The 26,710-nt window shown below is 44.6% G+C and overlaps 1 protein-coding gene across 43 annotated transcripts in view; it reads left to right on the top strand.

The window, feature by feature from the left end:
- MSI2 (musashi RNA binding protein 2) overlaps nucleotides 1–26,710 on the top strand; it is a 410,358-nt gene that overhangs the window by 352,487 nt on the left and 31,161 nt on the right. For 12 of the 43 annotated variants that reach the window (XM_082201257.1, XM_082201256.1, XM_082201258.1 and 9 more), the window contains 2 exons: nucleotides 7,329–7,352; nucleotides 10,175–10,291. The exons of 5 other annotated variants lie outside the window; for them this stretch is intronic. In XM_082201257.1, coding sequence (XP_082057383.1) covers nucleotides 7,329–7,352; nucleotides 10,175–10,291 — 141 coding nt within the window. Of the gene's footprint in view, nucleotides 1–7,328; nucleotides 7,353–10,174; nucleotides 10,292–15,171; nucleotides 15,267–15,453; nucleotides 15,472–16,065; nucleotides 25,374–26,710 lie in introns of those variants that run through there. 26 more of the 43 variants (XM_082201282.1, XM_082201272.1, XM_082201268.1 and 23 more) reach the window with 8 other exon arrangements.

Here is a 26,710-nt window from a genome sequence, read left to right as displayed (position 1 = left end):
TGACTGGGGAAGGCCCCCGGAGATTGCATTATGCCAGTTTTGAAACAAGTTCATTAACTACTAGTTGGCTTTTTGGCTCAGTGGAAGGTGCTGGGTTTGAACTTTAAAAACCTAAACCAGGGGTGGGAAACCCCTTTTCAGCCCAGGGGCTGGATAAAGAACTGGTTCACCCTCCGCAAACTATTTTTGACTGGGTTCAGGCTTGAGTATTCATTGATTGCCAAAATGCAGACCTTGCAGGCATCCTCTGACTCTCTAGTTTAACTTTGCCCCTCCTGGTGCCCATCAGTCCCAGCGAGCACAGCCATGTTGGGACAGGCTCATGGGATTTGTAGTCCAAAAACATCTGGAGTACACCTAGTCCTGCTTTAGAGGCACCATGATCCAATGAGGATTTCATTTGTTTATTTACATTTCTGTACCACTCCATAGTGAAGCTCTTCCAGCAACATGTTTGTAGTCAAACCTGAGAAAACCAGATTTTGAATTGTAGCTCAGCTATGAATTATCTGGAGAGTTTTGATCAAATTCATGCCTTCCTGACCTTTGTTTCCCTTCTCTACCATGTGAGCAGCTACCTATCTCTGTAGATGATAGTTGGGATGGAAGAGGCAAGGGTTCTGTGTGTTAAAGCATAGCCACAGTCCTTGTGTTACATGGGTAACTTCTGTGGGGAGTGCATGCATCACACGCCATAGTTATTAGTTATAACTCTTGCAGTGGCAGTTTTAATATTACATCCGCAAAAATTTACAGCTCTTCTGGAGCTGTGTGGATTACTGATCTGGGGGAGAAAGAAACCAGCAGTGGTATTTCATGTTCACCCAAGGATTGTAAATCAATATACAAGTTTTTAAAGTAAATTGCTCATAATAATATTGCACCCCAGACATTTCCTGCTTTTGCCTTTTCCAAACGTAGCCTCAGCCTGGCCCAGTTAAAGGAATCATGAAAGAGAGTCTCTATTTGCAGGAACAGCTGGGAGCCTCTTAACTCTTTTTCCAGGCTGATCAAAGGGATTGGAAACTATGTTTGGGGGGGGGGAGGTTATCAAAATTTCCTTTTGCTTTATTTCTCTATGTTCAACCTGAAGACAGTTGTTGAATTCTTGGCTTTACAATATTTTGACCTAGGTATTGTATGAACCTAACCACAGACTTGTATTTTGAAGACTACATATTCTGCAAAGGGAGGGGAAGTGCTTTTTAAAAGGATAAAATCAATGATACTGTTGGTGCTTTCCTCATCCTTGTGCATCTTCCTTTAGATGAACTTTTAGAACACTTTCCTGAGCATTGTCTCTTCTGGTTTCTTTTCATGTGGCTCCTATGAAAGGCCTTAGGCTGTGAATTCAGTACATCACTTAGCTTAATTCCCTTCAAGCCTATTGGTCACTAAAGGTCAATCCGAACTAAGCCACAGACTTGGCACTTAAATTGGGCACGCGTAAAAATGATTTGCTCTTTCCATTTTTCCTCCTGAAGCCCAAGCCTGTCTGAATGAAACCTTTGTCATCACATTTAATCCCTGTTTGAGAACATAATGGCAAGGTAAGTTTTAATGCCATACAGGTGTTTTGCCTTTTTGGAGCCAGCAATCTAGTGCTTTTGTTCAGTCCCCTGTTTGTTGGGCTTTTAAAAGAATGGAATTATTAAATTGCCACTCCCTCAAACAAGCTGATAAAAAAGTGACCTCATAACACACCTAAAGGGGTGATGGGCTTTCCTTCACTGGAGGTTTCCTAGAGGAGAGCTGTAGCTCTTGACCACCTTCCTCCAGCAGCAGCAGCAGATCAGATTAGATGACCTGTAAGAACCCCTTCAGCTCAAGAAACACCAGACACCACCCAGCCAAAGTTCAGCACAGTCAGTCTTGGTGGTTTCAGTGGCATACTTGAGCATTTGTTTAAATCAGGGAGTCAGTTAATTTGTTGTTGTTGTTTAGTCGTGTCCGACTCTTCGTGACCCCATGGACCAGAGCACGCCAGACATTCCTGTCTTCCCCTGCCTCCCACAGTTTGGTCAAACTCTTGCTGGCAGCTTCGAGAACACTATCCAACCATCTCGTCCTCTGTCATCCCCTTCTCCTCCATCTTTCCCAACATCAGGGTCTTTTCCAGGGAGTCTTCTCTTCTCATGAGGTGGCCAAAGTATTGGAGTCTCAGCTTCAGGATCTGTCCTTCCAGTGAGCACTCAGGGCTGATTTCCTTCAGAATGGATAGGTTGGATCTTCTTGCAGTCCATGGGACTCTCAAGAGTCTCCTCCAGTACCATAATTCAAAAGTATCAATTCTACAGCGATCAGCCTTCTTTATGGTCCAGCTCTCACTTCCATACATCACTACTGATCACTGCCTTCCCGTGGTGAAGGGGCTTGAATAACTCAGAGAAGCTATGAACTATGCCAAGCAGGGCACCCAAGATGGATAGGTCATAGTGGAGAGTTTGACCAAACGTGATCCACCTGGAGCAGGAACCGGCAAGCCACTCCAGTATCCCTGCCAAGAAAACTCCATGGACAAAGACAACAGTCAATTAATAATGTTTATTAAATAGTCCAAAAGAAGATTTTTTTTTAGTTTTTCTTGAAAAGCAACAGCATACCACCAGGCAAGCATTACGCTGTTCCAAGTTCTTTTAAATCTGTCAAATTAAATGTGAGGTCAGAAGTGAATTAATAATGTTAATAATAATAATAATCTGTCCGAAAGACTGCTTGCCTTCCCCTCATGATGTTGTTTGCGCTGTGGAGAAAGCACTTGCTCGAACAGAGCCTCTCACCAAATTGGGGCCTAAGGGCTTCTTCGTCAAAACCAGATGCGTCCTTCTCCTCAACATGGCTGTTCAAGTAGTTAGGGAACCTATTGATGCAGGAAGCATGAGGGGGGGGTAGAATATTATCTGTGAAAAATTGAACTCTAAATGCCGGCTTTAGCTCTCGCTGACAAATAAAGGCAGCATGAAATTGATCGGAATCCTGGGGGCTTTCTTGGGCAGCGCTGGAGCCCATTCAAAACATTAATTGTAAAATATCCGCTAATTGGAATGCCTAAATCCACTTTAGTGCTTTTGAATGGCTCTGGCGTCTTGTTTTTCTCTAGGCAATTAGAAGTGCAACACAGACAAAGGAGCTTGAGAGATCTGTTCAGCAGGGACAGGAGTGTCTGGGCCTTTGGATAACACACCAGGTTGCAATGGAGTCTCAGGTGTCCTCCTTCAAACTTTAATAAGCTGGCACAGCACAGGATCTGTAGGAGGGAAGTTCTTGATCAGTACTGGCTCTGCTTCCCATCCTTTGAGGGCCAGCCTTGAAGTGACAGCAGCAACATTTACACATGTCGCATCTGGGGGAGAGGTATATTTTCCTAGAAACAAGGTGCTGTTTTTTGAGTGCTTGGAAATTGTGTCCCCCCAAAAAAACCTTATTATGTCCGATAGAGTGTAACATCTGGTTGTGCCATGCTATGCGTTAGTATTTGGATGGAAAACCCATAGCATACAGATGTCTTTGATGTGCGATAGTGGCTTTCAAGTTTGTGGCAAATTTTTTACAAAATTGTCCCAAAGACATATTAAAAAATAAAGTAGTTTTTGAGTGCAGCATTTGAATTGATTTGAGAAGAACATCATGGTTCATAAAAGGAATGCGCTCAAGATGAGGTATGGCTGTAGGGCATGGCATTTTGGGGATAAAACTTAATTTTTGCAAATTTCTTCAGAGGCGTCTTTAAAATATGTTCTTGGGTGTAAGGAATTAAATTTGTTACTATTTTTGTGATTGAATAACATTTAGCTTGGTAGGTCTACATTTGTCAAATAAGCACATAAACTGCTTTTAATAATAATAATAATAATAATAATAATAATAATAATAATAATATCTAACTGCAAGTACTTTGCAATCACTTTTAATGATTTCTGTGCAATTTTATACACATTTTACTTACCAAGTGGAATTTGAAAGTTGAAAAATTCAACACACCCTAGTACGGCAGGGAATGTAGCTCAAACCAAATTGTGTCCTTTCTTGCTGTAGGCCCCAGCCTTTCCTGATGACTCCAGTCATAACATTCTTAATTTTATTGAAAGGAACACCTGAAATCATGCTGAGGGTGGCCTACAAGGTTTCTTTCCTTCCCCAAGTAAAGGCAAGAAGCCAGACTTGGGAAAACATTTGACTACCACCCTCAAGCCTGATCTTCGAACTATATCTCTGATTTATATTCTTCCAGCCTGTGCCGCAAGAGGAGCAACATGGTGCTATAACTCCCATCAACCCTACCCAGCATGGCCCAATGGCCAGGGATTTATTTATGGTTTCAAATGTACAATGTCTTCCCAAGGTGAACCCAGGGCGGTTCACAATAATAACATTTACCATTTGAAAGATAACTTTAATTTATTGCAAACTGTGGTAGAAAAACTCCATAAAGCTATTAGCCAAAAACCTGGATTAACATTGACAATTATAATGAAAGTCTTCTATGTGTTTCTGAATGCAGAAAACGCCTTAGGGTGATGCATAGCTGGGGTGCCCCCACTAAGAGTGCCTTATCTTGTGTCCTTGTCCCTCATGCTATTCCTATTGATGAGACCACAAGCAGGACCCCCCCCCCCCGTTGAAAATTTTGAAATGGGTGGTACTTTTGTCCCAGGTCATTTAGAGCTTTGTACCCTAGTACACATTGAACGGAGCCGGGCAGCTCACAGGATGAGAGGAGTTGTCATCCAAAACATCTGGAGGAACCTTCATATTACATATTATGTGTCATATTGTGCCTTGCCATTCTATTAAAAGCATGATGCTTCCCTGGTTCTTAAGCAGCATTTAATAAATGTGCTATCCAGCCAAGCACTCCATGATTTTGGAAGGCTAGCACCATATTTCATATTAAGCTTTGATGATGGTTTCAGAGTGCCACAAATACCAACAGCTACACTGCTTATTTGGAGAGCATCTAAAGCTTAATTATTTGGTGGGAGTGCAGATACAGCTGTTATGGGCAGTACCCATTCACTACACCTCAAGATTTTAACTCCTTGGAGTTGCAAATTGCAGGTGATGGTATCACACTAGGAAATAATAATTGAAAGAAGCGTTCTGTAGCGAAGTGGGTGCTATCTACTTTCATAAAAACAGTTTGTCTCATAGTAAGAACTGCACAAGGAAGTGTGCAACACATTTGGAGCAGCTGTATTCTTAGGTGTGCAAGGGTGTACAAAGCAGTGTGTAAAGGCAAGGATAGGGCAATAAATAGACAAGTGAGACCTGTGTTCAAACCATCATGAACTTTACTAAGTGACCTCAGGCAGAGTTTCCATATCTTAGACTAACCTGCCTCACAGGGTATAAGTGAAAGATGTATGGGGACCAAAGGAAGACCCCTGTCTGCTGCTCTCAGATTCTCAGAGGAAAACATTAAAAAAAAGTAAGAAGTCTATAAATGCAAACTGAAAGGTGTACTCCGAGGCTGGTATTGTAGAGGAGTCTTGGGATGTGTTGTGCCTCCTTTTGGGTGATGAAATGTCTATGAGGTCTATGAGGAGCAGAGAATCTGAGTCACTGTTAAAAATAATCAAGGCCCCCGCCCCGCCCCCCAGTCTACCTTTGGCTACACTACACGACCCCAAAATGGCATCATGGCAACTAGGAAGCAGAGCTGTTGTATAGGCAAGCTGAGAGGCTGGTGCTATGACTGGCCAAGGATTTGTTGGAAGGGACAAGGGAAAACTTCCTTTAGCTTCCAGTTGTCCGGTCCAGAAAGTAATCTGTTAAATTGCTACAGTGGTGCCTCGCAAGACGAAATTAATTCGTTCCGCAAGTCTCTTCGTCTTGCGGTTTTTTCGTCTTGCGATGCACGGTTTCCCATAGGAATGCATTGAAAATCAATTAATGCGTTCCTAGGGAAACCGCCTTCAGACCAGGTCCGGGGACAGTCTGTCCCCGGACCTCTTCTGAAGGCTGGGGGGGGGACAAGGGCTTTTCTTCCCACCCCTAGCATTTTAAAAAACCCCGGGACAGCGGAGGACTTCTCCGCTGTCCGGGTGATCTTAAAATGCTGGCGGGCGGCATTTTAAAATCGCCCCGGACAGCGGAGGACTTCTCCGCTGTCCGGGGCGATTTAAAAGCCCCTGGGAAGGCAGGCAGGGGGGACAAAGACTTTTGCCCCCCGCCAGCCTTCAGAAGAGGTCCTGGACCTCTTCTGAAGGTGGGCGGGGGGCAAAGGTCTTTGCTCCCCCCCCCCGCCTGCCTTCAAAAGGTGTCCCCGCGGCGGCGGGAGGGGGAGGTGTCCCCTGCCCCCCGCCCGGCTTCGGAGCACCGGGAGAAGCGATCTCCCCCCAGCCCCTTGCTGCAAAAGACGTCCGGGGGAAGCGGGGAAGAAGCGCTTCGCTTCCCCGCTTCCCCCGGACGTCTTTTGCAGCAAGGGGCTGGGGGGAGATAGCGATCTCCCTGCAGCCCCTTGCTTCAGAAGAGGTCTGGGGGAAGCGGGGAAGAAGCGCTTCGCTTCCCCGCTTCCCCCGGACGTCTTTTGCAGCAAGGGGCTGGGGGGAGATAGCGATCTCCCTGCAGCCCCTTGCTTCAGAAGAGGTCCGGGGGAAGCGGGAAGCGAAGCGCTTCGCTTCCCCGCTTCCCCCGGACGTCTTTTGCAGCAAGGGGCTGGGGGGAGATCGCTATCTCCCCGCAGCCCCTTGCTTCAAAAGAGAAGACCCGCTGTCCCCAGGGCAAGCTTCGTTTTGCAAAGCAAGCCCATAGGGAAATTCGTCTTGCAAAGCAACTCGAAAACGAAAAAACCTTTCGTTTTGCGAGTTTTTCGTCTCGCGAGGCGTTCGTCTTGCGGGGTACCACTGTACACATCTTTGCCTTTCAGTAGCAAACATCCAGACAAACTTCCTTCCTCTTCCATTCCTGCTGTTACTGACACCCATCCTATCCCTCTATTGTTCAGCCTGATGTTGTACACAAATGTCATAAGAGAACATGATCACTAGATCTGGGGTGTGGCAGTCTCTGGAAGCAGGTATACTTGATAGGTGACCCGCATGCCCACCCCAGCTGACATGGGAGCCAGGTGTGGACATACTGAAAATGATTTAGTTTCTGCACTTGCTTGGGTCTAGTCTCTGCAAGCAGTTTCTCTTTTCTTTCTTGCCCAGCCACTGCAACCTTGATAACCACTTCAGCACCACAATCGAAGAGCATGCCAATTAACCTCTGCATTTAATGAAAATGGGACCTAGCTTTTCTTTGAGCAAATGTTTTGTGTATGGGGGACGGGCTCTGAGGACAGCTGCATTTATTTACCTGGAATGTTTTTTTTCCTCCAACAGCCCTATTACCATATTTAAATGCAAGTATGTCTCTCTTAATTCATATTTTGCAGTAGTTTAGAGACACTTTAGCCTCTCACTTCTATTCAGTTTTTCCCTGTTAGCAATACATGTAGCTACGGTGATAGAACTAGAGCTAGCAGGCTTGTAGTTGGCTGAGTTCTTTGGATCTCTTTTTCTCTCTCTTATCTTTTCCTCTGCTTTCCGAATCCTCTTTTTATTTTCTTTGCCTCTGGCCTCCATATGGTTGTCTTCATAATGAGGAACTATGAGCAGCGTAATCACTGGCTAAGAGTGCCTCCTGTCTTTTGTCATCACAACCAAAATTGGCAATACAAATTAGAGTTCTCCAAAGCTCACATCAAATTAACTCTGAAATTACTTGAGTTCTTTGGGAAAAAATGGAAGGAACTTGGGTGATTTTTCTAAGCCACTCTGAGGGCTCAGAGAAATTATTGGCCTTTCTGTCTTCTCCTTCCTTTAAAGGTCTCCCCACACGCTCCCAGTTTCATGATCTTCATTTTGAAGTAATGGTAGCAGCAGTGAAAGCAGACCAACATGTTAGCTAACAACCTACCGGCCCATGGGGAACTGTGACAGATGTAGTTCTCTGAAGAGCCACTGCCCTCATTTAAGATCAAATATGGGTGGGTATATGGATTCTGTAGGGGCAAGGCAACTACATCTCCTATGCTGTCTTCTTCCCCAGAAGGCTGCTCCAGAAGTAATGAGAGAGGGTGAAAATCCTCTCTTCTCTTCGCTCCATGTACTTGCAACTTTTGCTGCTGCTGCCGCTGCTACAACTTCAGTGGTCGAAGTGGAATTAGGGCAGCACAACCGGTTCCCCCACACAGGGCGCCAAGCTGAGGGGGTGCCTTCCAGCCTCCTTTCCAAAGCCTAGTAAGTGCTTGCCCAGCTTTGGGAAGGAGACAGGAGGACTCTGGGACCCTGCCAGAACCCTCCTGCCTCCTTCCCAAAGCCAGGCACCTCACCCACCAGATTTTGGGAAGGCGGCACAAGGGCAGTGTCAAATTTTGGCTTCGCCCAAGGCATCGTATTACCAAGATCCACCCCTGTCAGTGGAAGGGAAGGGAGGAGAGTATGTTCTGAGATGGCTGGCAGCAATAATAATAGTAATAATAATAATTTTTATTTATACCCCGCCCTCCCCAGCGAAGGCCAGGCTCAGAGCGGCTTACAAGCAATAATAAAAACAAGTTGAATGATTACAACTTAAAAACAAAATTAAAATACAACATTAAAATATTGAAACATTAAAATATTAAAATGTAGCCTCATCGCAGGAGGAGAAGGAAAGGAAAAAAGAAAGAGAGGGAGGGAATCAAATTGGCTCCAAGCCAAAGGCCAGGCGGAACAACTCTGTCTTACAGGCCCTGCGGAAAGAAATCATGAGGCAGAGCGTTCCACCAGGCCGGAGCCAGAGTTGAAAAGGCCCTGGCTCTGGTTGAAGCCAATCTAACTTCCTTAGGGCCCGGGACCACTAGGGTGTTGCTATTTATGGACCTTGAGGCTCTCCGTGGGGCATACTGGGAAAGGCGGTCCCGTAGGTACGAATAGGCAGGAGAGAAGCAAGCTCACATTCTGATTAAAGCCAGGGGGGGAATTGAGGGCTTTTAAAAGCTCGCCCCTCATTTGAGCTTGTTTCTGAACCCAAGCTCAGAGGACTGCAGCAGCATCCCTGGACAAAATTTGACAAAGGGCAGAAAACCCTCCCAGCATCTCCTTGTCCCTGCAGCCCGGGGCATCTTTGATTACCAGCTCCTTATTGCTTTTGAGAAGCTCCTCCTCCTCAGTGGTGGCTGGGCCCTGTCGTGCAGCCCCAAGTGTTGTTCTACAGATCCTTGACTTGACTGTCAGCACTTACAGACTCTTGGCTTGTAGAACTGCCTTCCTCACAACCTTCTGCCCTGCCCTGTCTCAGTGGACCTATCTCAGGGTAGCCATATTCAGGAGTCTTCCTCATTCACATCTAAGCAGGGCACTGGACCAGCTCTAGGTATGAGAGGAACCCTCAACAATGATGGGCCTTTTGGCCTCCCTCCCACATCAGTGACCTCCCTGTACACTTACCTGGTGGCAGCGACACACAGCAGCAGCACTCTGATGAGTACCAGGCAGTTGTGTCTGGGGGAGCTTCCATTTTTGTTTCCCACAGTGCCCCTTCCATAGCCTCCATTCAGAGCATTGTGGAGGGTTAAAAGGATGTCCCTCACTCAGCAGGGTTCCATATATGTAGCTGCCAGAGTGTGCTTTGTATTGATGCTGGACCTGGTGGGGGCTTTGGTGTTCATTGCAAAAGAGTGCAGGGCTTGGCAGGAGTTGAAGCTTGCTTCCTCCCCCCCCCCCCCGCCACACTCATCCCTTCAAGCACTTTTCTCCTCCAGCCCAAACCACTGGACCTAAGGCTCACCGCCTGCCTTCTGCTTTGACCCGGGAGTTTCATTTTGTGCTGCTTCAATGGAAGATCCACTCACACGTTGATTTTGAATTTTTGCACAAAATAGGAAGGAATATAGGCTCTGCTTTGGCAGGACCACTGGCTGCCCATTCACAACTGTGCTGAATTGCTCTGAATTTCTCCATTATTATGTCCCATGGGCAGCTGCCTCTTTTACCTTGCAGGAGAAAGGGCATGGCATCAAAGCGCTTCCACTCTTAAGAGCCACCCAAACTCCTCTGCAGTCAATGCTCTCTCATAAATACACACACACAGTTGTTCCCACTCATACTCGCCCTTAACCTGCCTCTTTTGTTGTGGCCGTTGTAAACACTGGCTGTCCGTTGCACCTTTCCTCTTACCCCTTCTTGTTTTTCCCCACGGCCAGGTTTTCCGGCAGCAGCCTACGGACCAGTAGCAGCGGCAGTGGCAGCAGCAAGAGGATCAGGTAGGGGGGGCCGTGGAAGAGGCGGCTACATGGCATACCTTCAGAATGCAGGGCCAGGTAAAAGCTCTGTCGGTATTCTATGTGGCTGCAGCTGTCCATCCCTTTCTCTGACTTTTCTCACAGTGATCTGGGGGTGCGGGGATACCCACCAAACAAAACCAAATACTACAAGCAGAGCCCATAAGACTCAGAGCAGAGCATAGGCTGTAAGTCCAGATGGTCTTTGCGGATCCATCCAGTACAAAGTCCACCCTACTGGGAGCTGTCAACTGGACCTTTTATGAAAATGTCAAGGACAACAAAAGTTTTCATTTCTCCACAGTTTGCACTGGGCTAACAACGCAACCACACTCACACCCACATATACACACACCTGTTAATTCCTCAACTTGTTAGGGCAGCAACCTGCATCTCCAACTTTAATGTTTGGGATGAATGCAGTGAGTAAGTTACTCTCAGTGGTGGCCCAATCCAAAGCAAGAAACCACATATCCATTAATATCAGCAAGGATTCCAAATTATGTTGTTTAGGAATGCTCTATCAAACTTTGATCTATGGATCAACCTCCTACAAATCAGCTTAGCATTCAGCTATTTAGTAAGTTCCGTTTATTCATCTGTCTCTTCTCAAGGGAACTATAGTGTGTGTCCCTGCCCTTTGAAATGGTGGCACTCCAGATCTGGCCAATGCGAACAGGTCTAGTATTATACAGAATAGGGTGAGCAGTGCAGTTTGCCTTCTCTCGGGCCATTTTTAGGTGCCAAGTCTGGTCAGCTGGACCTGGATGCTAGAAAAATAGTTCTCCCCAGTTACTTCGTAGTTCAGACATCTCACTAAAATATGGTTGGGGTGCTTAAGGATGGTTCTGGTGTGATGTTTGAATTGACAAAACCATAGTTTGCAATTGGCCAACAAACCAGAATCTGATACAATGACAGAAGTTGATTTACAAACTGGATTTTGTGCTAACTCTGGTTTGGTGTGATATTGATAGCCATTGTTTGACCTCCAGAAGCTGTACCAAAAGGGAGATGAGAGTGATTTGATGGACTTAGGAAGCTGAGTGGCAGAATACAACAGCAGACAAGCTGTTCTAAACTATGGTCTGCTAGTATGTTTGGAAGCTCATACCAAGGTTTTGGTTCTAAACTAGGGTTAGCACAAACGGCGACACGGCATGATGTCTAAATTGCACCATAGTTTGAAGTCAGTTGCAGTTTTAGGAGTGCAATCTAAATCAGGGGTGTTCCACCTTGGCATAAATTGGAATGGCTCTCTGAAGAGTATAACCTTTTGCAGACATCTTTAAAAATACTTTTTGCTCTTTGAGCGTGAATATTGTTCCATCTTTTGTTGCCTGCTGCAAACTCTGGCTCCAGTTTCATGAGAAATGTGTGCCCACCTATAAAAAGCTCCACTTCCTTCCACTCTGTTCTCCAGTGCCCCTCCTGCTAGGGGAAGTAGTTAAGCCGCTATTATATCCTAGCATTCCAATTTAGGGGAAAGTGAATTATCCCTTTGGCATAATTGAGTGAAATCATGAGTGGGCTGCTAAGACTTACCTGTGCCTCTCTTTTGCTGTATTTGCTTGTTGGCTGATACCTTGGTTGTGCCTGAAGCCATTCTGAACCCTAAATACAAAGCAAGGACAAAGGGTAGACTGCTGCTTTCAGTGGGTTTTATTGCTCCCCAATCTATCTTGCTTGCTCATCTCTGTGTACTGTCTTGTGCGTTTATCCGGCCGTTTGTTCTTGCTAATATTAACTGGGTTATTGCACTGGGGGTGGCGGTGGGGGCAATTGGAGACAACACGATTGGGCCCAAATTCCCCAGCCAGATTGTACACGTTGAGACATGTAGCAAACAACTTGGAGGTAACTGTTTTATTCAGCTCTCTCATGATGAAGCTTGTTCTTTGACATGAAAATTTCTACACTCATTAGCTATAGGCCTCTTCAAACCGACACAGAACAAAAGGTCCCAGAGGTGGGGGAAGTGCTGTCAAGCAGCAACACACACAACCGTAATAGACTTTGGCGGGGGTGGGGGTGGGGGGAGACTGAATTACTTAGGGTCCAAAGTGGGATGTTTGGAGAACTCCGTTCCATGCAAACTGGCACTGCTTGCGGGGCTACAAAGGATTCATCCGTAGCAGTTTATCGTTGTATGTAGGGAAAGTCCAAGGGTTGGTTTGCTCAAAGATAGCAAAGGGATTTCCCCCCCCCCTTTACTTTTTAAAATCCTTTTCTGAAAAGGATTCCATTTATTATTTGAGGAAGAATGGACAGATTCCCTCTTCCCTTACCTGCACTTTGGGCCCATTTGGTTCCAGTTTAATTTTAAATAGAGATGATCATTTTTCCCACAGAAAGGACAAGGGTTCTGCCAGATTAAGTCTGATCTTCACTGTTGTCCTGTTTTAATCAGAGTGTCCCATCACAGCTGAACCTGAGTGTCAGCCAATTTCTCTGCTTGATATCATTTGGTTGGTTTTTTTTGTTTTTTGTTTTTGTTTTTAATTTTTTTGGATTTTTTTTTCTTTTTTAAAGAACAGATTAACTTTGTGATACCAAAAAAGAAAAAAAAAGAAAATTCTAACCCTGAAATTAACACCAACATATATGGCAAGTTTAAAGAGCAGTATGGTGCCCTGTATATATTTCTTGTCTGTTTTTGAAAAAAAATCTCTGCACTTGCAGGTCTACCCTAGTGCTCCCTCAAGGAAACTGTCTGTTGATGTGCAGAAGTGGTTTCCATTGACAAAGAAGCCTTTTCGGCTCAGGGGCAGCATTCCATTTGCAGCCATTTCCATCAAAGGGAATAGCATTGATAGTGAAGTGTATTTAAGAGCAATGGAGTCAGCTTCATGTTAATGGCACTCAGGCCTGATTCATTACAGAGGGGGAATGACAAATGGAAGTAATTGGCTTCAATATTTTGATGATTAGAGCAATATCACTCGGGGCACACTTGCAAGATGACTTAAGTGACTACTAAAGCGAAGACACACCTGTGTCGTAAGATGTACGAATGTTAAATGTCTAAACCACAAGACATCAGTTCAGTGTATATTTATTGATCTCTCACTGCTGAACAGATTTGAGAGGGGGGAGGTCTGCACCCCTGCGGAAGTTTGTAGTTGGTCCCTGTGATTGCAGCACTGCCGTACACACAATTATTATTATTATTTATAAAAAGAGTATACCACCCTATACTCTCAGGGTGGTTCACAACATAAGGATTTGTGTGTTCATTGATCTTTAAACCACACTTCATAAGGCTGGCTGTTGTCCTTACTCCCCATTCTGGCCTCTTGTGCATCCCGTAAGGGTACTCTACTAATTGCAATCCACAGGCAGATGACCCCTCCCTGGAGCAAGGGCCTATGCTTTTAATTTTGGTGGGCAAACATTTATTTTATTTTTATTTTTTATTTACTAAATTGCTATACTACCTTTCAATCCGAGGATCACAGGGCGATATTAGCCTGGGAGTTGGGGCTGTATGTTTCTTCGTTCATATTTATAGAAACATTTATATACCTCCTTTCAGCCCTGAAAGGTCCCCCAAGGCAGGTTACAACAGTGAAAACACTTCTGTAATTACAACTGGAGAGCATTGAGAGAAGCCAAGATAAAGCAAATGAAACCAGCCTCCCAGCAGGCCACAACATGAACTAAAAGTTTGGCAGGAAAAAGAATGTATTGACCGCCGCCTACCTGAATGGCCTTGTAGAAGGGGTCTATCTTATCTCCTTTGGGAGGGAGTTCCGCAGCTGTGGGACTATCACCAAAGAGGCTCTACCTGGTAACCGTCATGGGCAGTGCCCATGTGCCAAACATTAGCCAGACCGTTATATAAACCAAGCCTTTACACCCACCTTGACAACATTTCACTTTCTGCTTATTATGTTACTGATGAATCAGGACCTGGGTCACATTGGCATGATGGTCTGCATCTTGTAACAAACTCTTCCAATGCACAAGTTTCACTATCAATACCACATTTCTGTTACGATTCCGAGCATGTATGGATTTCGTGGGCAGGCTTCCCCAATCAGTTTGATGGAGGTGGCAGCTTCGGGAAATCCACTTATAGGGAAGGGAGCCATTGGGGCAGAGCTTACTGGAAAGGTATTGATGGTTTGAGGTGATTTTTTTTCCTCTGGCATATTTAAAGCATCAGTGTTTAGGGTGCCCTCTTCCCCCCCCCCCAGTTCAGACACTCAGCCAAGCATCGTCAGCAGTCCATGAAGTGGGTGGGTGCCCTTCTCCTCCCCCATGGGGGAGCTCTGTGTATCCAGTGCCCTGATTCATGCAATTCTTCCTGCATTGGGCCATCATGCATACAGGCCCCTGCATGGAGCACCCCTCACACGCTTTATTTGGATAGATGGTGGAAGACCACCATGTCCGTTCTTCTACCCTGTTAATAGTGCACTGAGCCGATTTCACCCTTTCCTGAAAATGCTGTTTGCTTCTTCATTTCACAAAGGTGAAGTTGGGGAGCGGGGTTAATTCGGGGTTTTGCTTTGTTTTTTAAAGGAATATAAAATTTGGCAATTAAAATGCATGAGCCAGATAGTTCTGTGGCTTTAGTTTCTTCCCTCATGGCTGGAAAATGAGATGGCCAGTGATTCTGTTGCTTGGCCGTGGGGAGGCACCAAAGTCTACTTGCTTGACCACTTGTGAGTGACTGCACTAAGAACCAAGTGGTAAAACCCCCGAACAGAAAGATCCCCCAGAATTCCTTCTTGCTCCCCTCCACCTTGGCCAGAGTCCTGCTCCTACTTCTGAAATCCTGAGTTCACCAGTTCCTTACTGCCCTTTATACTTGCCAGCTATAACCAATCTCATAACATGAGCTACTGACCTTGATGGTGAGTGTGAGCAGTTATGTTCTTGTTGTTTTCTCTCTTGCTTGGTTGGGGCTGCTGTGAGAGAGGGTGTCTCTGAGGCATTCTTTCCGGCCTCTCTTACACTGGGACGTGCACTCCTCTCAAACACTCTTCTGAGCACGCTCAGCAGGAAGGTTTGTCCACACCTATTAATCCTCTCTCTGTGTCCAGCTTCTTGTTAGTAGCAGCTGGTTGCATGTTTTTTTTGCTTGTTCAGATGAAACGGTTTAAGAAACGACTCATATCCAACTCTTGAAAAAATGTCTCTCTCTCTCTCTCTTTCTCTCTCTTTTTAAAAATATATATTTTTGTTTATTTTAGTACACTTTCTCTCTTTTGGTTTTTTTAAAAATTACTTTCCCTTACTTAATAAAACAAAACACTTGTTGTTCGTGAAACATCTCACATCTCCCCTTGCCTGTTCTTAGAGTGTTATGTATCTGTGGGACTGAACTAAATGCATGCACTTGTCGTAGTTGTAACCGGTAGCAGTAGACGTAGTTGTAGAACATGCATTGTTGAGTTGATATTATAGGTTCTTGTCGGCTCGAAAGAGCATGGCAGTTGCAGTGTAGCCGCGGTTTGATTGGAAGTGTAGGTCAACCTGTGTAGAGCAATGCTGAACACCTGGATGCATAGTACAGTGATCATTATCTCCCAAACTTGGGCCTACCAAATTCAATCAGGACATTTTATTATTCTGCAAGGGCCCTTGGTGGTCTGGCGGGGGGTAGTCAATTGACCGTTGTAAAAGAAAAAAAGTGACCCTTCTTTTAATTCTAAATACACTTACTTGTGAGTAGTTCCCACTTAAGCCAATGGGAGTTACTCATATGTAAGTGCTTTATGATTTGAGGCCAAGTTTAATTTCAGCAAGCATTGTACACTCAAGGCTTCCTACAGAACATTAACCTTCTTAATATTCTGCATTAGCGCTCCGAATCCTTTTTGGAGGCCTTAAACCAGGCCGGCAGAGCAGGAAAGCCGTCCATTGGAGACCTAAGTTATGGAGAGTATGTACAATGACTAACCGTCAGAGTATGCAGAGGCACAAGGGAATTGGTTTTAGATCCTAAAGTGCAAATTTGGCTACGCCACAAACTTGCCACTGTTTGTATTCATTCCCACATTGCCAAGTTTTAGGATAATGTTTTGGTTTTTCCTCCCCTCAAGCACTACTGAACATTTCATGAACAGTCAATATTAGGTGTCCCAAGGCAAGTCTCATCATCTTCCTCATCAAACCAGCAAAATCGTCTTTTGCTTCTTCTCCCTCCCTGCATTTCTTTCTTTCTTTCTTTTTTGCACCTAGTTTTCTGTACTCAGCTTCTCAAAATTGTTTTCCAAATGAGCAGCAGTGGGTAGGGTTGGCAGCTGGTAATTCAAGTCCTGAATGCCACATTACATTTGGTTTGTGGCTGCTACTGTTTTGTCAGCACATATCCTGCTGAGAGTAGATTGCGTACATCACCGTTCCCCTCCCACCCAGTTCGACATCTTGCCTGAAGATGCACTGCTGGTTTGGAGTGTGTTCAATTTACCGAGCATGCTCAGTGTAGACGGTTAAATCCAAGCAGTTAACTCAGCATATGTTACTGGAAGAAATAAGATACGCTAAATATTGTTTCATTGTGCAGTTAAGAATATTGTTCTAACAGATCGTAAAACATACGCCCCTCCACATGTTGTTGACCCAGATGACAAGTACATACCCTTCATTGATTGAAGGTGTCCCACTTCCCTTATTGCGCCATTATAGTTGTAAATCTTACGCACTTGAGGTATGATTATATAACTTGTCTCTTAAACAGCAAATCTACTACAAGGAATGGGGCCCACTGTTAAATGTGTGATGCAGGAAAATTAGATGGGTAACGTATCTAAAAGTTAGCAAAGCGGAAAATTGCATGGGAAGTAGCAATCCACGTCGTACACTTAATTCCAGTACTTTCAAATATTTAGTCTTGTCATTAAGCACCTCTCTTGTTTGCAAATTGCCGTAATAAAAAAAGAAAAAAGATGGGAGCAACAGTTGGTTTGTGTACACAGAATGATGATGGGGAAATTTGTAGCAACATGTTGGAACAGTTTGAATAGCCACTTGTGTTTTCTTCACAGTCCAAGGGATAGACCTTGAAGCAAGCCCTAGATGCTTAAATGTATATATATTACTGTCTAAAAAGTGTATAACATTTAATCCAAGTCATGTAGTCAGAATGTTAACAAGCACCACCTGGGGGATAGCAAGTGGTTTTCGAATGTCTTTCTCCTCTGAAAGACCCAATAATTACAACTGGAGCCCTAGACAGCTGATGCAATAGAAAGAGAAAATCTTAATGCATCTTAATGCACCTACTAATTTTCACTCTATAGTGCGGTAAAAAGAAGATGCATCTATAAATCCTTCTAGTTGCCTAGTCCTATAAATGCTTCTATTTGCCTAGCCAGCAGAATGAGACTGCAATGATTTGTCCATAAGTTCAGAGCAGGAGGGTTATCCAGTAGACCAAATATTAAGCTAAGGCTTAGAAAGGGTCTTTTAATGTAAAGAATGACACTACAACCTAGTACGCCCTTGCCTGCCTTGTGCTTCCCATAGTAGGTTGTATCCAGAGATAACTGTGTCCATTGGTTTTCTTCATTCCACCACTGTATCTATGCTCTCCTTTAAAAGCAAGCACTTGAACTAGCATATATAACTCACAGCACTTTGACATATTTGAATGGCTTTTGTGTCCCCCTGCACTTCCATTGCCTAGTTCTACTTGTCCCCTTTTGGACCGCCAGGGGGAAAAAAGATTATCCTGGTTCCTTAGGCATGGTTCACCCCAGACTGGACAGTCCTCAGCTCCTGTGAATTTCCCCACATTTAAAAGCTGGTCTGCTAACTTTTAAGTGCCAGCTATCTGGTTCAAATGGAGATGATCCTTTTCATCCTGGCCTGGCTTGTCCCTAAACATTCCCCAGTGCCTAAGAAACCCAAAGCCCTCTCCCTGATGCCATGGTCTGATCCAGACATTGAGACTCCTCAGCTCAGCCTGCACACAGCCTCTTCTTTACATGTCCCACAGAGAGTCATGCATGCGACTCAGATGGCACATCCCATTTCTCCACTTGAGGCATAATGGGAATGTGCTGCCCTGCAAGCATTCCTTACTTGTGTGGCATGGTGGCAACCCACAGAGCGCTGGCTTCTGGCAAGGTCTTGCTGAAATCTTAGGAGATCTCATGCTGTCCAAGAGCGACCTGCTGAGATCTTGCCAGCTGCCGGTGCTCTGCTTTTCTGCTGCTTTGGGTGCTGCCTCTTGGGCTTCTACCACTCAAGGCAACTATCTGACTCCAGTCAGTCCGGCCCTGATGTGGCTCTTTATGTAGTACGCTGGAAAGCTCTCAAACCCCTGCTGGCTTTCTGCCTGCATGCCTGCTGTTGCTACATATTGAATTTGTTTACTTGAAAAATTGTGCTTTGATAGATAAAAAGGTGAGACATTTTGCTGCCCTGGTGTTCTCGCCCTGCTGTCAAACTCACTTGTTACCTTGATGCTTTGTCACTGGGGCGCCTCTCTTGCTCAAAGTGCAATGTGGCTCTTTAGTAGAACACATACTTTGGATGCAGAAGGTCCCAGGTTAAATCCCAGGTAGGACTGGGAAAAGATGCTCCCCCTCAGTCTGAAACCATGGAGAACCTCTACCAATCAGCATATATAGTCCTGAACTACATAGGCCAATGTGTTGGCGTAAGGCACCTTTCTATATTCTGTGCCTGAAAAAGTGTCATGGGAAGTTTGCTTTGGCTAACTTCCTTGAGGATTGCTGCTTGTTTGAGAATTCTTTAAATGCTTCAGGGAAACCGTCCATGGATCCCATTCCTCAATCAGCCAATCAACCCTCTTTTTAAAAGGGTTGCAGCAAGGCATTGTGAGCCTGGGCGACACATCAGTAGAGAAAAATAAATTGCAACACGTGCCATCATTAGGCCCCTGAAGGTTCCCTTAAGTAGGTAGAGTGAGAGAGAGAATTCTAGTAACACTGGTTTGCCCCTCCCTGTTATACGGCAATTCCTTTCCTTCAAGTAATGCTTTCCTGCATTATTTTTCAAAAAGAACTTAAAGCAGAATGACTTCCATTCAGCTTCTGGAGATGCTCACTGGAGGAAAACCCCTACCATTATAGAAGTTGGATACCTGTGAGCCTGTTCTGGGATATCCACCTGCACCCCATCCATTTATTTTCTTCGTTCAAGGGCAGAGCATTCTTTCTTAGGGAAGCACTAACCCTCCTGTACACTGAGGAGTTCTGTGAATGCTGTGGCCAAGTTCTGACTCTGGCTGCAGTAATTTTACTTGATTCTATTGTGGGTAAAATGTATTAGCTTTTAATCACTTATTTTGTAATAGAAAATCCAGGGCACTTGATAAATCATCTCCAGCGCAATTAGTGACCAGCTCAGGAGAGCAGGCTTAAGTACGGTATAAGTTAATCTGTAATGAATGTAGTCACTAACTTTTAATGGTCTTCTCAATCAGTGGAATTATTTTCAATGGGCAAACACTCTTCCACGGAACCCGCTCTGACTTGCAGGGTGCCTCACTTCACTCCTGTGATCCAAACAGACTAATCATGTGTTCAGAGGAAAGGGGGCTCTAAAAGGTTCTTTCGCTCCATGAATGAATTTTACTCTACTCTTGGCAAGCCCTGAAACAGGCACTTCATGTAACTCAATTTTTCCCTGATGGAACAAAGCTGAAGAGTGAGGGCTTCTCTTTCTCTTTCCTGCAATCATTATCCATTTTCCATTATAATAGTCCCAGGAGGGCTCTGGCAATCTAAAAGCTATTCAGGCACTTCTTCAGATATAGGCAGAAGCACAATGATGGAGAGCCAGGGTAGACCAAGTGTTGGATCCATACCTCAAAAGACTTGGGTTCAAATCCCTCAGGACATTGGGGGAATCAACTAAGGTAATGTTTGAACTCATGCAAGTTAAAACTTAGCAGGCCACACTTTATAGATTGGAAACCACTAGGGAACCACAGCACAGCTGCCCTGAATCTTTCTGAGAGAGTGTCAGATACAAATAACTAGGTTTGTGAGATGGCAAACTGCTGTCTCTCAGTCTCAATTTCCTTAGGCTAAGAATAGGGATGCCTTACCTCATAGAGATGCTATAATAAAGATGAAGATTGGAAGACTCCTTGCACATCCCAACAGTTTTGCATGCACAGTTATTAGTTTAACATGCCTTTTCTTTGCAGAACGCAATCCTCTGTGCATAAACGTTGCCCATGTGAATATGAGTGCGAGCTCACCTTTTTCCTGCTATTTTTCACATTAGCTCAGCAATGCAAGAGCTATATATTAGAGCCACAAATAATCTCCCCTCCACTTCCGATGCAGAGTCATCATTTGTCATTGTTCTGCTTATTTCTTCCAGGACCATTGATAGTTCCTGGGTCCAAACAATGCCTTCATACATTCAGGTTTTATTTATTGTCCACAGCAAAGAGTAAAGGTAAAAGGTAAAGGTACCCCTGCCCATACGGGCCAGTCGTGTCCGACTCTAGGGTTGTGCACCCATCTCACTTAAGAGGCCGGGAGCCAGCGCTGTCCGAAGACACTTCCGGGTCACGTGGCCAGCGTGACAAAGCTGCTCTGGCGAGCCAGCACCAGCGCAGCACACGGAAACGCCGTTTACCTTCCCGCTATAAAGCGGTACTATTTATCTACTGCACTTAGGGGTGCTTTTGAACTGCTAGGTGGGCAGGAGCTGGGTCCGAAAGACAGGAGCTCACCCCGCCCCGGGGATTCGAACTGCCGACCATACGATCGGCAAGTCCTAGGCACTGAGGTTTTACCCACAGTGCAACCCGCATCCCAAAGAGTAGCACCCTATTAAAGGTAAAGGACCCCTGACAGTTAAGTCCAGTTGCGAACGACTCTAGGGTTTCGGCGCTCATCTCGCTTTACTGGCCAAGGGGGCCAACGTTTGTCCGCAGACAGTTTTTCTGGGTCATGCAGCCAGCATGACTAAGCCGCTTCTGGCGAAACCAGAGCAGCACACAGAAACGCCTTGCCACCAGAGTGGTACCTATTTATCTACTTGCACTTTGACATGCTTTCGAACTGCTAGGTTGGCAGGAGCAGAGCCCGAACAATGGGAGCTCACCCCATCGTGGGGATTCGAACTGCCGTCCTTCTGATCGGCAAGCCCTAGGCTCATTGGTTTAGACCACAGCGCCACCCGCATCCCAACCATAAAAATATTGGGGAAACTTCAGGATCTTTTTTTAAAAATACTATTTTCAAGTTGTTGCCCTGTTTTTCTATGTAAACCCTTTTTAGAACTTTTTGCTGAAAAGCAGTATATCTAAATACCCCTAATAAATAATACCTAGTGGACCACAGTGCATTTCAACAAGTGACTTTTCTCTTAAAACCATGCCTGGACAATGACCATTCTGACTTAAATGTGAGGTTAAGTCCCGGTTTTATTTTAATTTGCCTCTTTTTCATATCTGTAGCTGCACAAAAGGCCTCAATTTAAAATTAACAGGAACAATAGCCTATTAATGTGTTACAGTGGGAGGCCAGAGTTTCAGTTGCCATAGCAATGGAGTTCGGCTCATTTGTTTTGTAGATGAATAATTACTACACAATTAGAGTAGGCTAAAAATAAAGGGTCCCTTTCTTCCCAGTCACTCATTAATATTAATAAAAGGCCTGTCCAGGCTGTGGTAAACAATTAATGCAAATCTGGCCACCAGTGGTAAAAAGGTAGCAGTAAAAGACTCATTGCTAAAATGAGAGTGAAAAAGTAAGAGAGATTATTCCATTCCTTTGGATAAAAAAGGCAAATGATTTGGAAATTATTCTATATTGACCCAGGTTGAGTTGTTGTATCACTTATAATGGAATGGCCGCTGGGCTTCTGAATAGAGCTGGACAGCAGATATATGAAGTTTTCAGAGTTAGTTCATATGGAGACAGGTGGCCCTTGAGGTATTTCAGTCCTGGGAAATATAGAATATAGAAAGCACTGTTGCCATGAAGGGCATTTTACATAGCAGTATATAAGAAGAGGCAGCAACCTGCCCTCAGCCACCCTTTCAGCAGCTTCCTCAGTCTCTGCTCTTCTGTTCTCTCTCCACCATCCTTGTGACTTCGCACTGGAGCATAAAGAACATCCTCTGTGTTGCAGGTTCCCAAATTTCATCATGGTGAATGTCCAGAGGCTCTCTTAGTTAGGGCTGCCATATTTCAAAAAGTAAAAATCCGGACACAAAAGTTGTTGAGCAAAATCACAAAAAAGAAAACTTGAGCTATTTTTAAGGAAATTCACCGAAATCTACACTTAGGGTGTGGGTTGCCATATGTCTGGATTTTCCCGGACATTACAGCAATTTCCTCCCAGGCACTGTTTACAAGGGTCAAACTCTGGCTATGTCTGGACATATGGCAGCCCTACTCTTAGTGAAACTAAGATAGACACTTACCTTGGAGGGCCCATATTTTTCCTCAACACAGCAAGCAAAGCAGGCAAAGAAAGATGAGGTAGTTGGGTTTCAGATGAGGGATTATATATAGAGTAATGGCAAACAGATACCTGGCAGCAGTAATCGACCATGTGAAGGTCTAGAGCACATCAGCTTAGCTTTATTCTGCTGCCTTTTAACCCAGTGAAGGCACTGATTGGGGAGATATTCCTTGGAAGCACCTTGGGCCTCACCTGGCCTGGCACCTTCTTCCAGAAATCCACTTCACACTTTTTACCATGCTGTATTCCACTGCATGCCATCACCAGCTCATTCCTGACTTTATCAACTTGTGTTAAAGATCATGTAACCTCTTTGTTCTGCCCACTGTTTTCAGTGACTCACGATCAGATAAGACATTCAAAAGATAAGTATTCTGAATATTCCTTTCTCCTCTTTATTCATTGGACGAGCTCTTTGGAGTCCAGACTGCTCTTGAATGCAGGTGTGAGATAAGGAGCACGTGCTATATATTGTGGCTTCATGTGTAGCTATTTTAGCAATAAAAATTCACCATGATAAGAATATGACCAGCAAATCACCAGCTTCCATTGCTGTAGGTAGAATGCTACAGCGTAGAAGCTACACAGCAAAATGCTTTATGATACAGTGGCATCAATCGTCATGCTGGCGAATGGCAAAAAAACTAAAAATGAAAAACAAAAAAGGGAAACAAACAGCTCAAAAGGGGAACAGGTAACCAGTGGTTGAAGTTTCTGGTAGACATTGACTTCTTCCTTCTATTCCAAGAAACAAAATGGCTGACCAGTTGATTGGCACGGTCAACTATTTTGACAGGTTGCCTTGGAATCCCCAGCCTCTATGATTGTTGTCTTCTCTCTCCCCACCCCAAACTCACTCAAAAATAATAATAATCTGGACAAGATGTCAAAATATGGTGCAGGCTTTTCCGAGGAGATGGTTATCTTCTGCCCTCCAAAACTATGTAACAAAAAGAGAGAAAAATGTAGCACAGCATTGGAAAGGTCGACATTTGTTTGTTGTTAAGGATCTAATTAGAAGCATGAGAGGGAGCAGACTGGCTGCTTGCTTGGCTAATTAGTGACATGCACGAAGACCACTTTGAACTTCAAGGACACAGAGCTATTAGCACTTACATCAAAAATGGATTAAACTTCTGTGCTTTTGTAATGATTAAAGATGAGCCCCTCAAGTGGAAACTCTTTTGTCAAATGCTGCAAGAAGAACTGGCGCCCTGATTGCCGTTTCTCTTGGAGAAGCTTTGCAAGGCCTCGCGTGTGATGGCACTGGCCCCATCTGAAAATGACACTGTGTTTAATTCGCAATATGGGAGATTTTGATTAGGTTATAAATATTGATTGCTCATGAAACATCACAGCTAAGATGAGAAATGTATTTATTTGCCTCCATGAGCGAGTGCAGGATTTTATTTTGTGAGGGGTTTTTTTATATACTTTGCTGTGTGTCAAGTATTTTGTTAATCTGTTCCCAATCACTTGTCGACAATCCTTTATCAGTGTGCAAGTTTAAACTCAGCTAAAACAGCTATTAAGGATGCAGTTGTTTCTAATATACTTATGGCTTTGGACGGGTGGCTAACTTAGACGTCAAAGTGCCCCAGCCTATCGCCATTTTAGTGGCTTTAAAGAAGTTGTCTAAATGCCCTGGTGCCTCATCTGTCTGACACGGTGAAAGAGCAATTCCCCCACACCCTCCCTACACTACAATTGCTATGTCCCTTGCAGAACTTTGAGAAAGAGGAAATCCTTCCTATCTTACAACAAACCATCTTGAGGCTAATACTGATGCAAGTTGAGAGGTGCACATCTTTCCTGCTCTCCTGAGTTCTCCTTCTGGCCTCTCTGTAGGCCATAACAGACAAGGCTTGTCAACCTGGAACAGGAGTATTTTTGGCCATTTCTACAATTCAGCACCATGTGATCTGTGCAAAACTCTTTGATGCACCATCTCCATATAGAAACCAGTTGCAAGAGACAGCTCTTTTCTTAATCATATTCTCAACCTATCAACAATATTTGCAAACTACACTTCACTGTATGTATTCTGGATTCAGTCTTTGCCAATGGTCCTCCATTCCTCTGTCCCATGTATCCTCTTGTTGATGCTCCTCTTAAGCTACAAATGCAACTGGTAACACCACCACCCTTTCTGACCACATTATGCAGCAATAGATGTATGGCATTTCTCCTACATCCACTGACCCTTTTGAATTGTATGGATTTCAGTGGGATTTGATCTTGCTTAGCTGTGGCTGGCTTGTGTCCATATTCCACAAAGCAGGATGCTAAAGCCTGGAGATTGCAGCTCTTTTTATACATTCCATGGGGATTTAGCTTCTACAAATGTATCCGAATATCTTTTGAGCTGTATCATGAACCCAGCTGCACAATGGCTCTTTGAGCTGCATTTAACCTCCCTTGTGATTATGTTACCCAGTTATGTTACATGAAGCAATCAATATGTTCCAAAGCTTGCAGAGAGGAATGTTCTAACCTTTTGAACAGACTCTAAAATCCAGGTGGTCTTCATTTTGTACAGGGACACCAAGACTATTTCCTATTTAGAGCAACATTGTGGAAGTGACACCAGTAGCATAGTTAGATAATTTTAGGCTTACTAACCTTATACCTGGACACACCTCTTAGATCTTAGGTTTAGTCATGTTGCATTTTGTAACCCTCTTGCTCATTTTGCTGAGTGGGGCTCTGGTCAAGACCACCATCATGTAGCAGATGAGAGATTTAAGACTAGAATTTTTACAGGCCCTTGCATCATGATGGATGTTTGCTTTTAGGCAGTGGGTGGGCAGCCTGCAACCAAACCAGCCTTAGGCATGTTGCCCTCCGTCTCATCTCATGGAGCCCTTGGTCTAATGTCATGCTGGTGGGGAAAGTTGGAAGAAAGAGGAGGTTTGGAGGAGGATGAACCAGGGAAGAAAGCAGAGACAAAGGGAGACAAATGAAAGAAGGAGAAGAAAGGGACACTGCAGACCACGGGCAAGAGTGATCTGCCTCTCCCTGGTTGTCCATCAGGCAGGGGATGAGAAGGGGTGATAGAAAGAGAAAATGAGTGGTCCCTATGCACATACTTTGTATCTAGCTTCATCCACTGCTCTCTTTGGTTCTGCCACCACTAGCATTCAACACCCTCCCCCAGCTGACCCCCAAAGGAACACAGCCCTCTATAGAATCATAGAGTTGGAAGAGACCACAAGGGCCATCGAGTCCAACCCCCTGCCAAGCAGGAAACACCATCAGAGCACTCCTGACATATGGTTGTCAAGCCTCTGCTTAAAGACCTCCAAAGAAGGAGACTCCACCACACTCCTTGGCAGCAAATTCCACTGTCGAACAGCTCTTACTGTCAGGAAGTTCTTCCTAATGTTTAGGTGGAATCTTCTTTCTTGTAGTTTGGATCCATTGCTCCATGTCCGCTTCTCTGGAGCAGCAGAAAACAACCTTTCTGACTCCTCTATATGACATCCTTTTATATATTTGAACATGGCTATCATATCACCTCTTAACCTCCTCTTCTCTAGGCTAAACATGCCCAGCTCCCTTAGCCGTTCCTCATAAGGCATTGTTTCCAGGCCTTTGACCATTTTGGTTGCCCTCCTCTGGACACGTTCCAGTTTGTCAGTGTCCTTCTTGAACTGTGGTGCCCAGAACTGGACACAGTACTCCAGGTGGGGTCTGACCAGAGCAGAATACAGTGGCACTATTACTTCCCTTGATCTAGATGCTATACTCCTATTGATGCAGCCCAGAATTGCATTGGCTTTTTTAGCTGCCGCGTCACACTGTTGGCTCATGTCAAGTTTGTGGTCAAGGGCTCCTCACCTTTGTTGAAGGTGAAGAATGTTCCCTGTTTTCTTCAAGTTGTTTCAATGCCCTGCCCTGCTGCTGCTTAGCTCATACATTTATAAAAAGAGAGAACCCAGAGATGAGCAGATTTTTAAGTGTGTGCTCAGGTGGCAAAGTGGTACACAGAGTGCCCCATGATATTGCACTTTCCTGATACCTGGGAACCCCTTTTACCATTTC

The sequence above is a fragment of the Podarcis vaucheri genome (assembly GCF_965113315.1).
Source record: "Podarcis vaucheri genome assembly, chromosome: 15".
NCBI classification, from domain to species: Eukaryota; Metazoa; Chordata; class Lepidosauria; order Squamata; family Lacertidae; genus Podarcis; species Podarcis vaucheri.
Note: the sequence above shows the minus strand (reverse complement) of the source record. Positions and strands in the feature narration are given on the sequence as shown.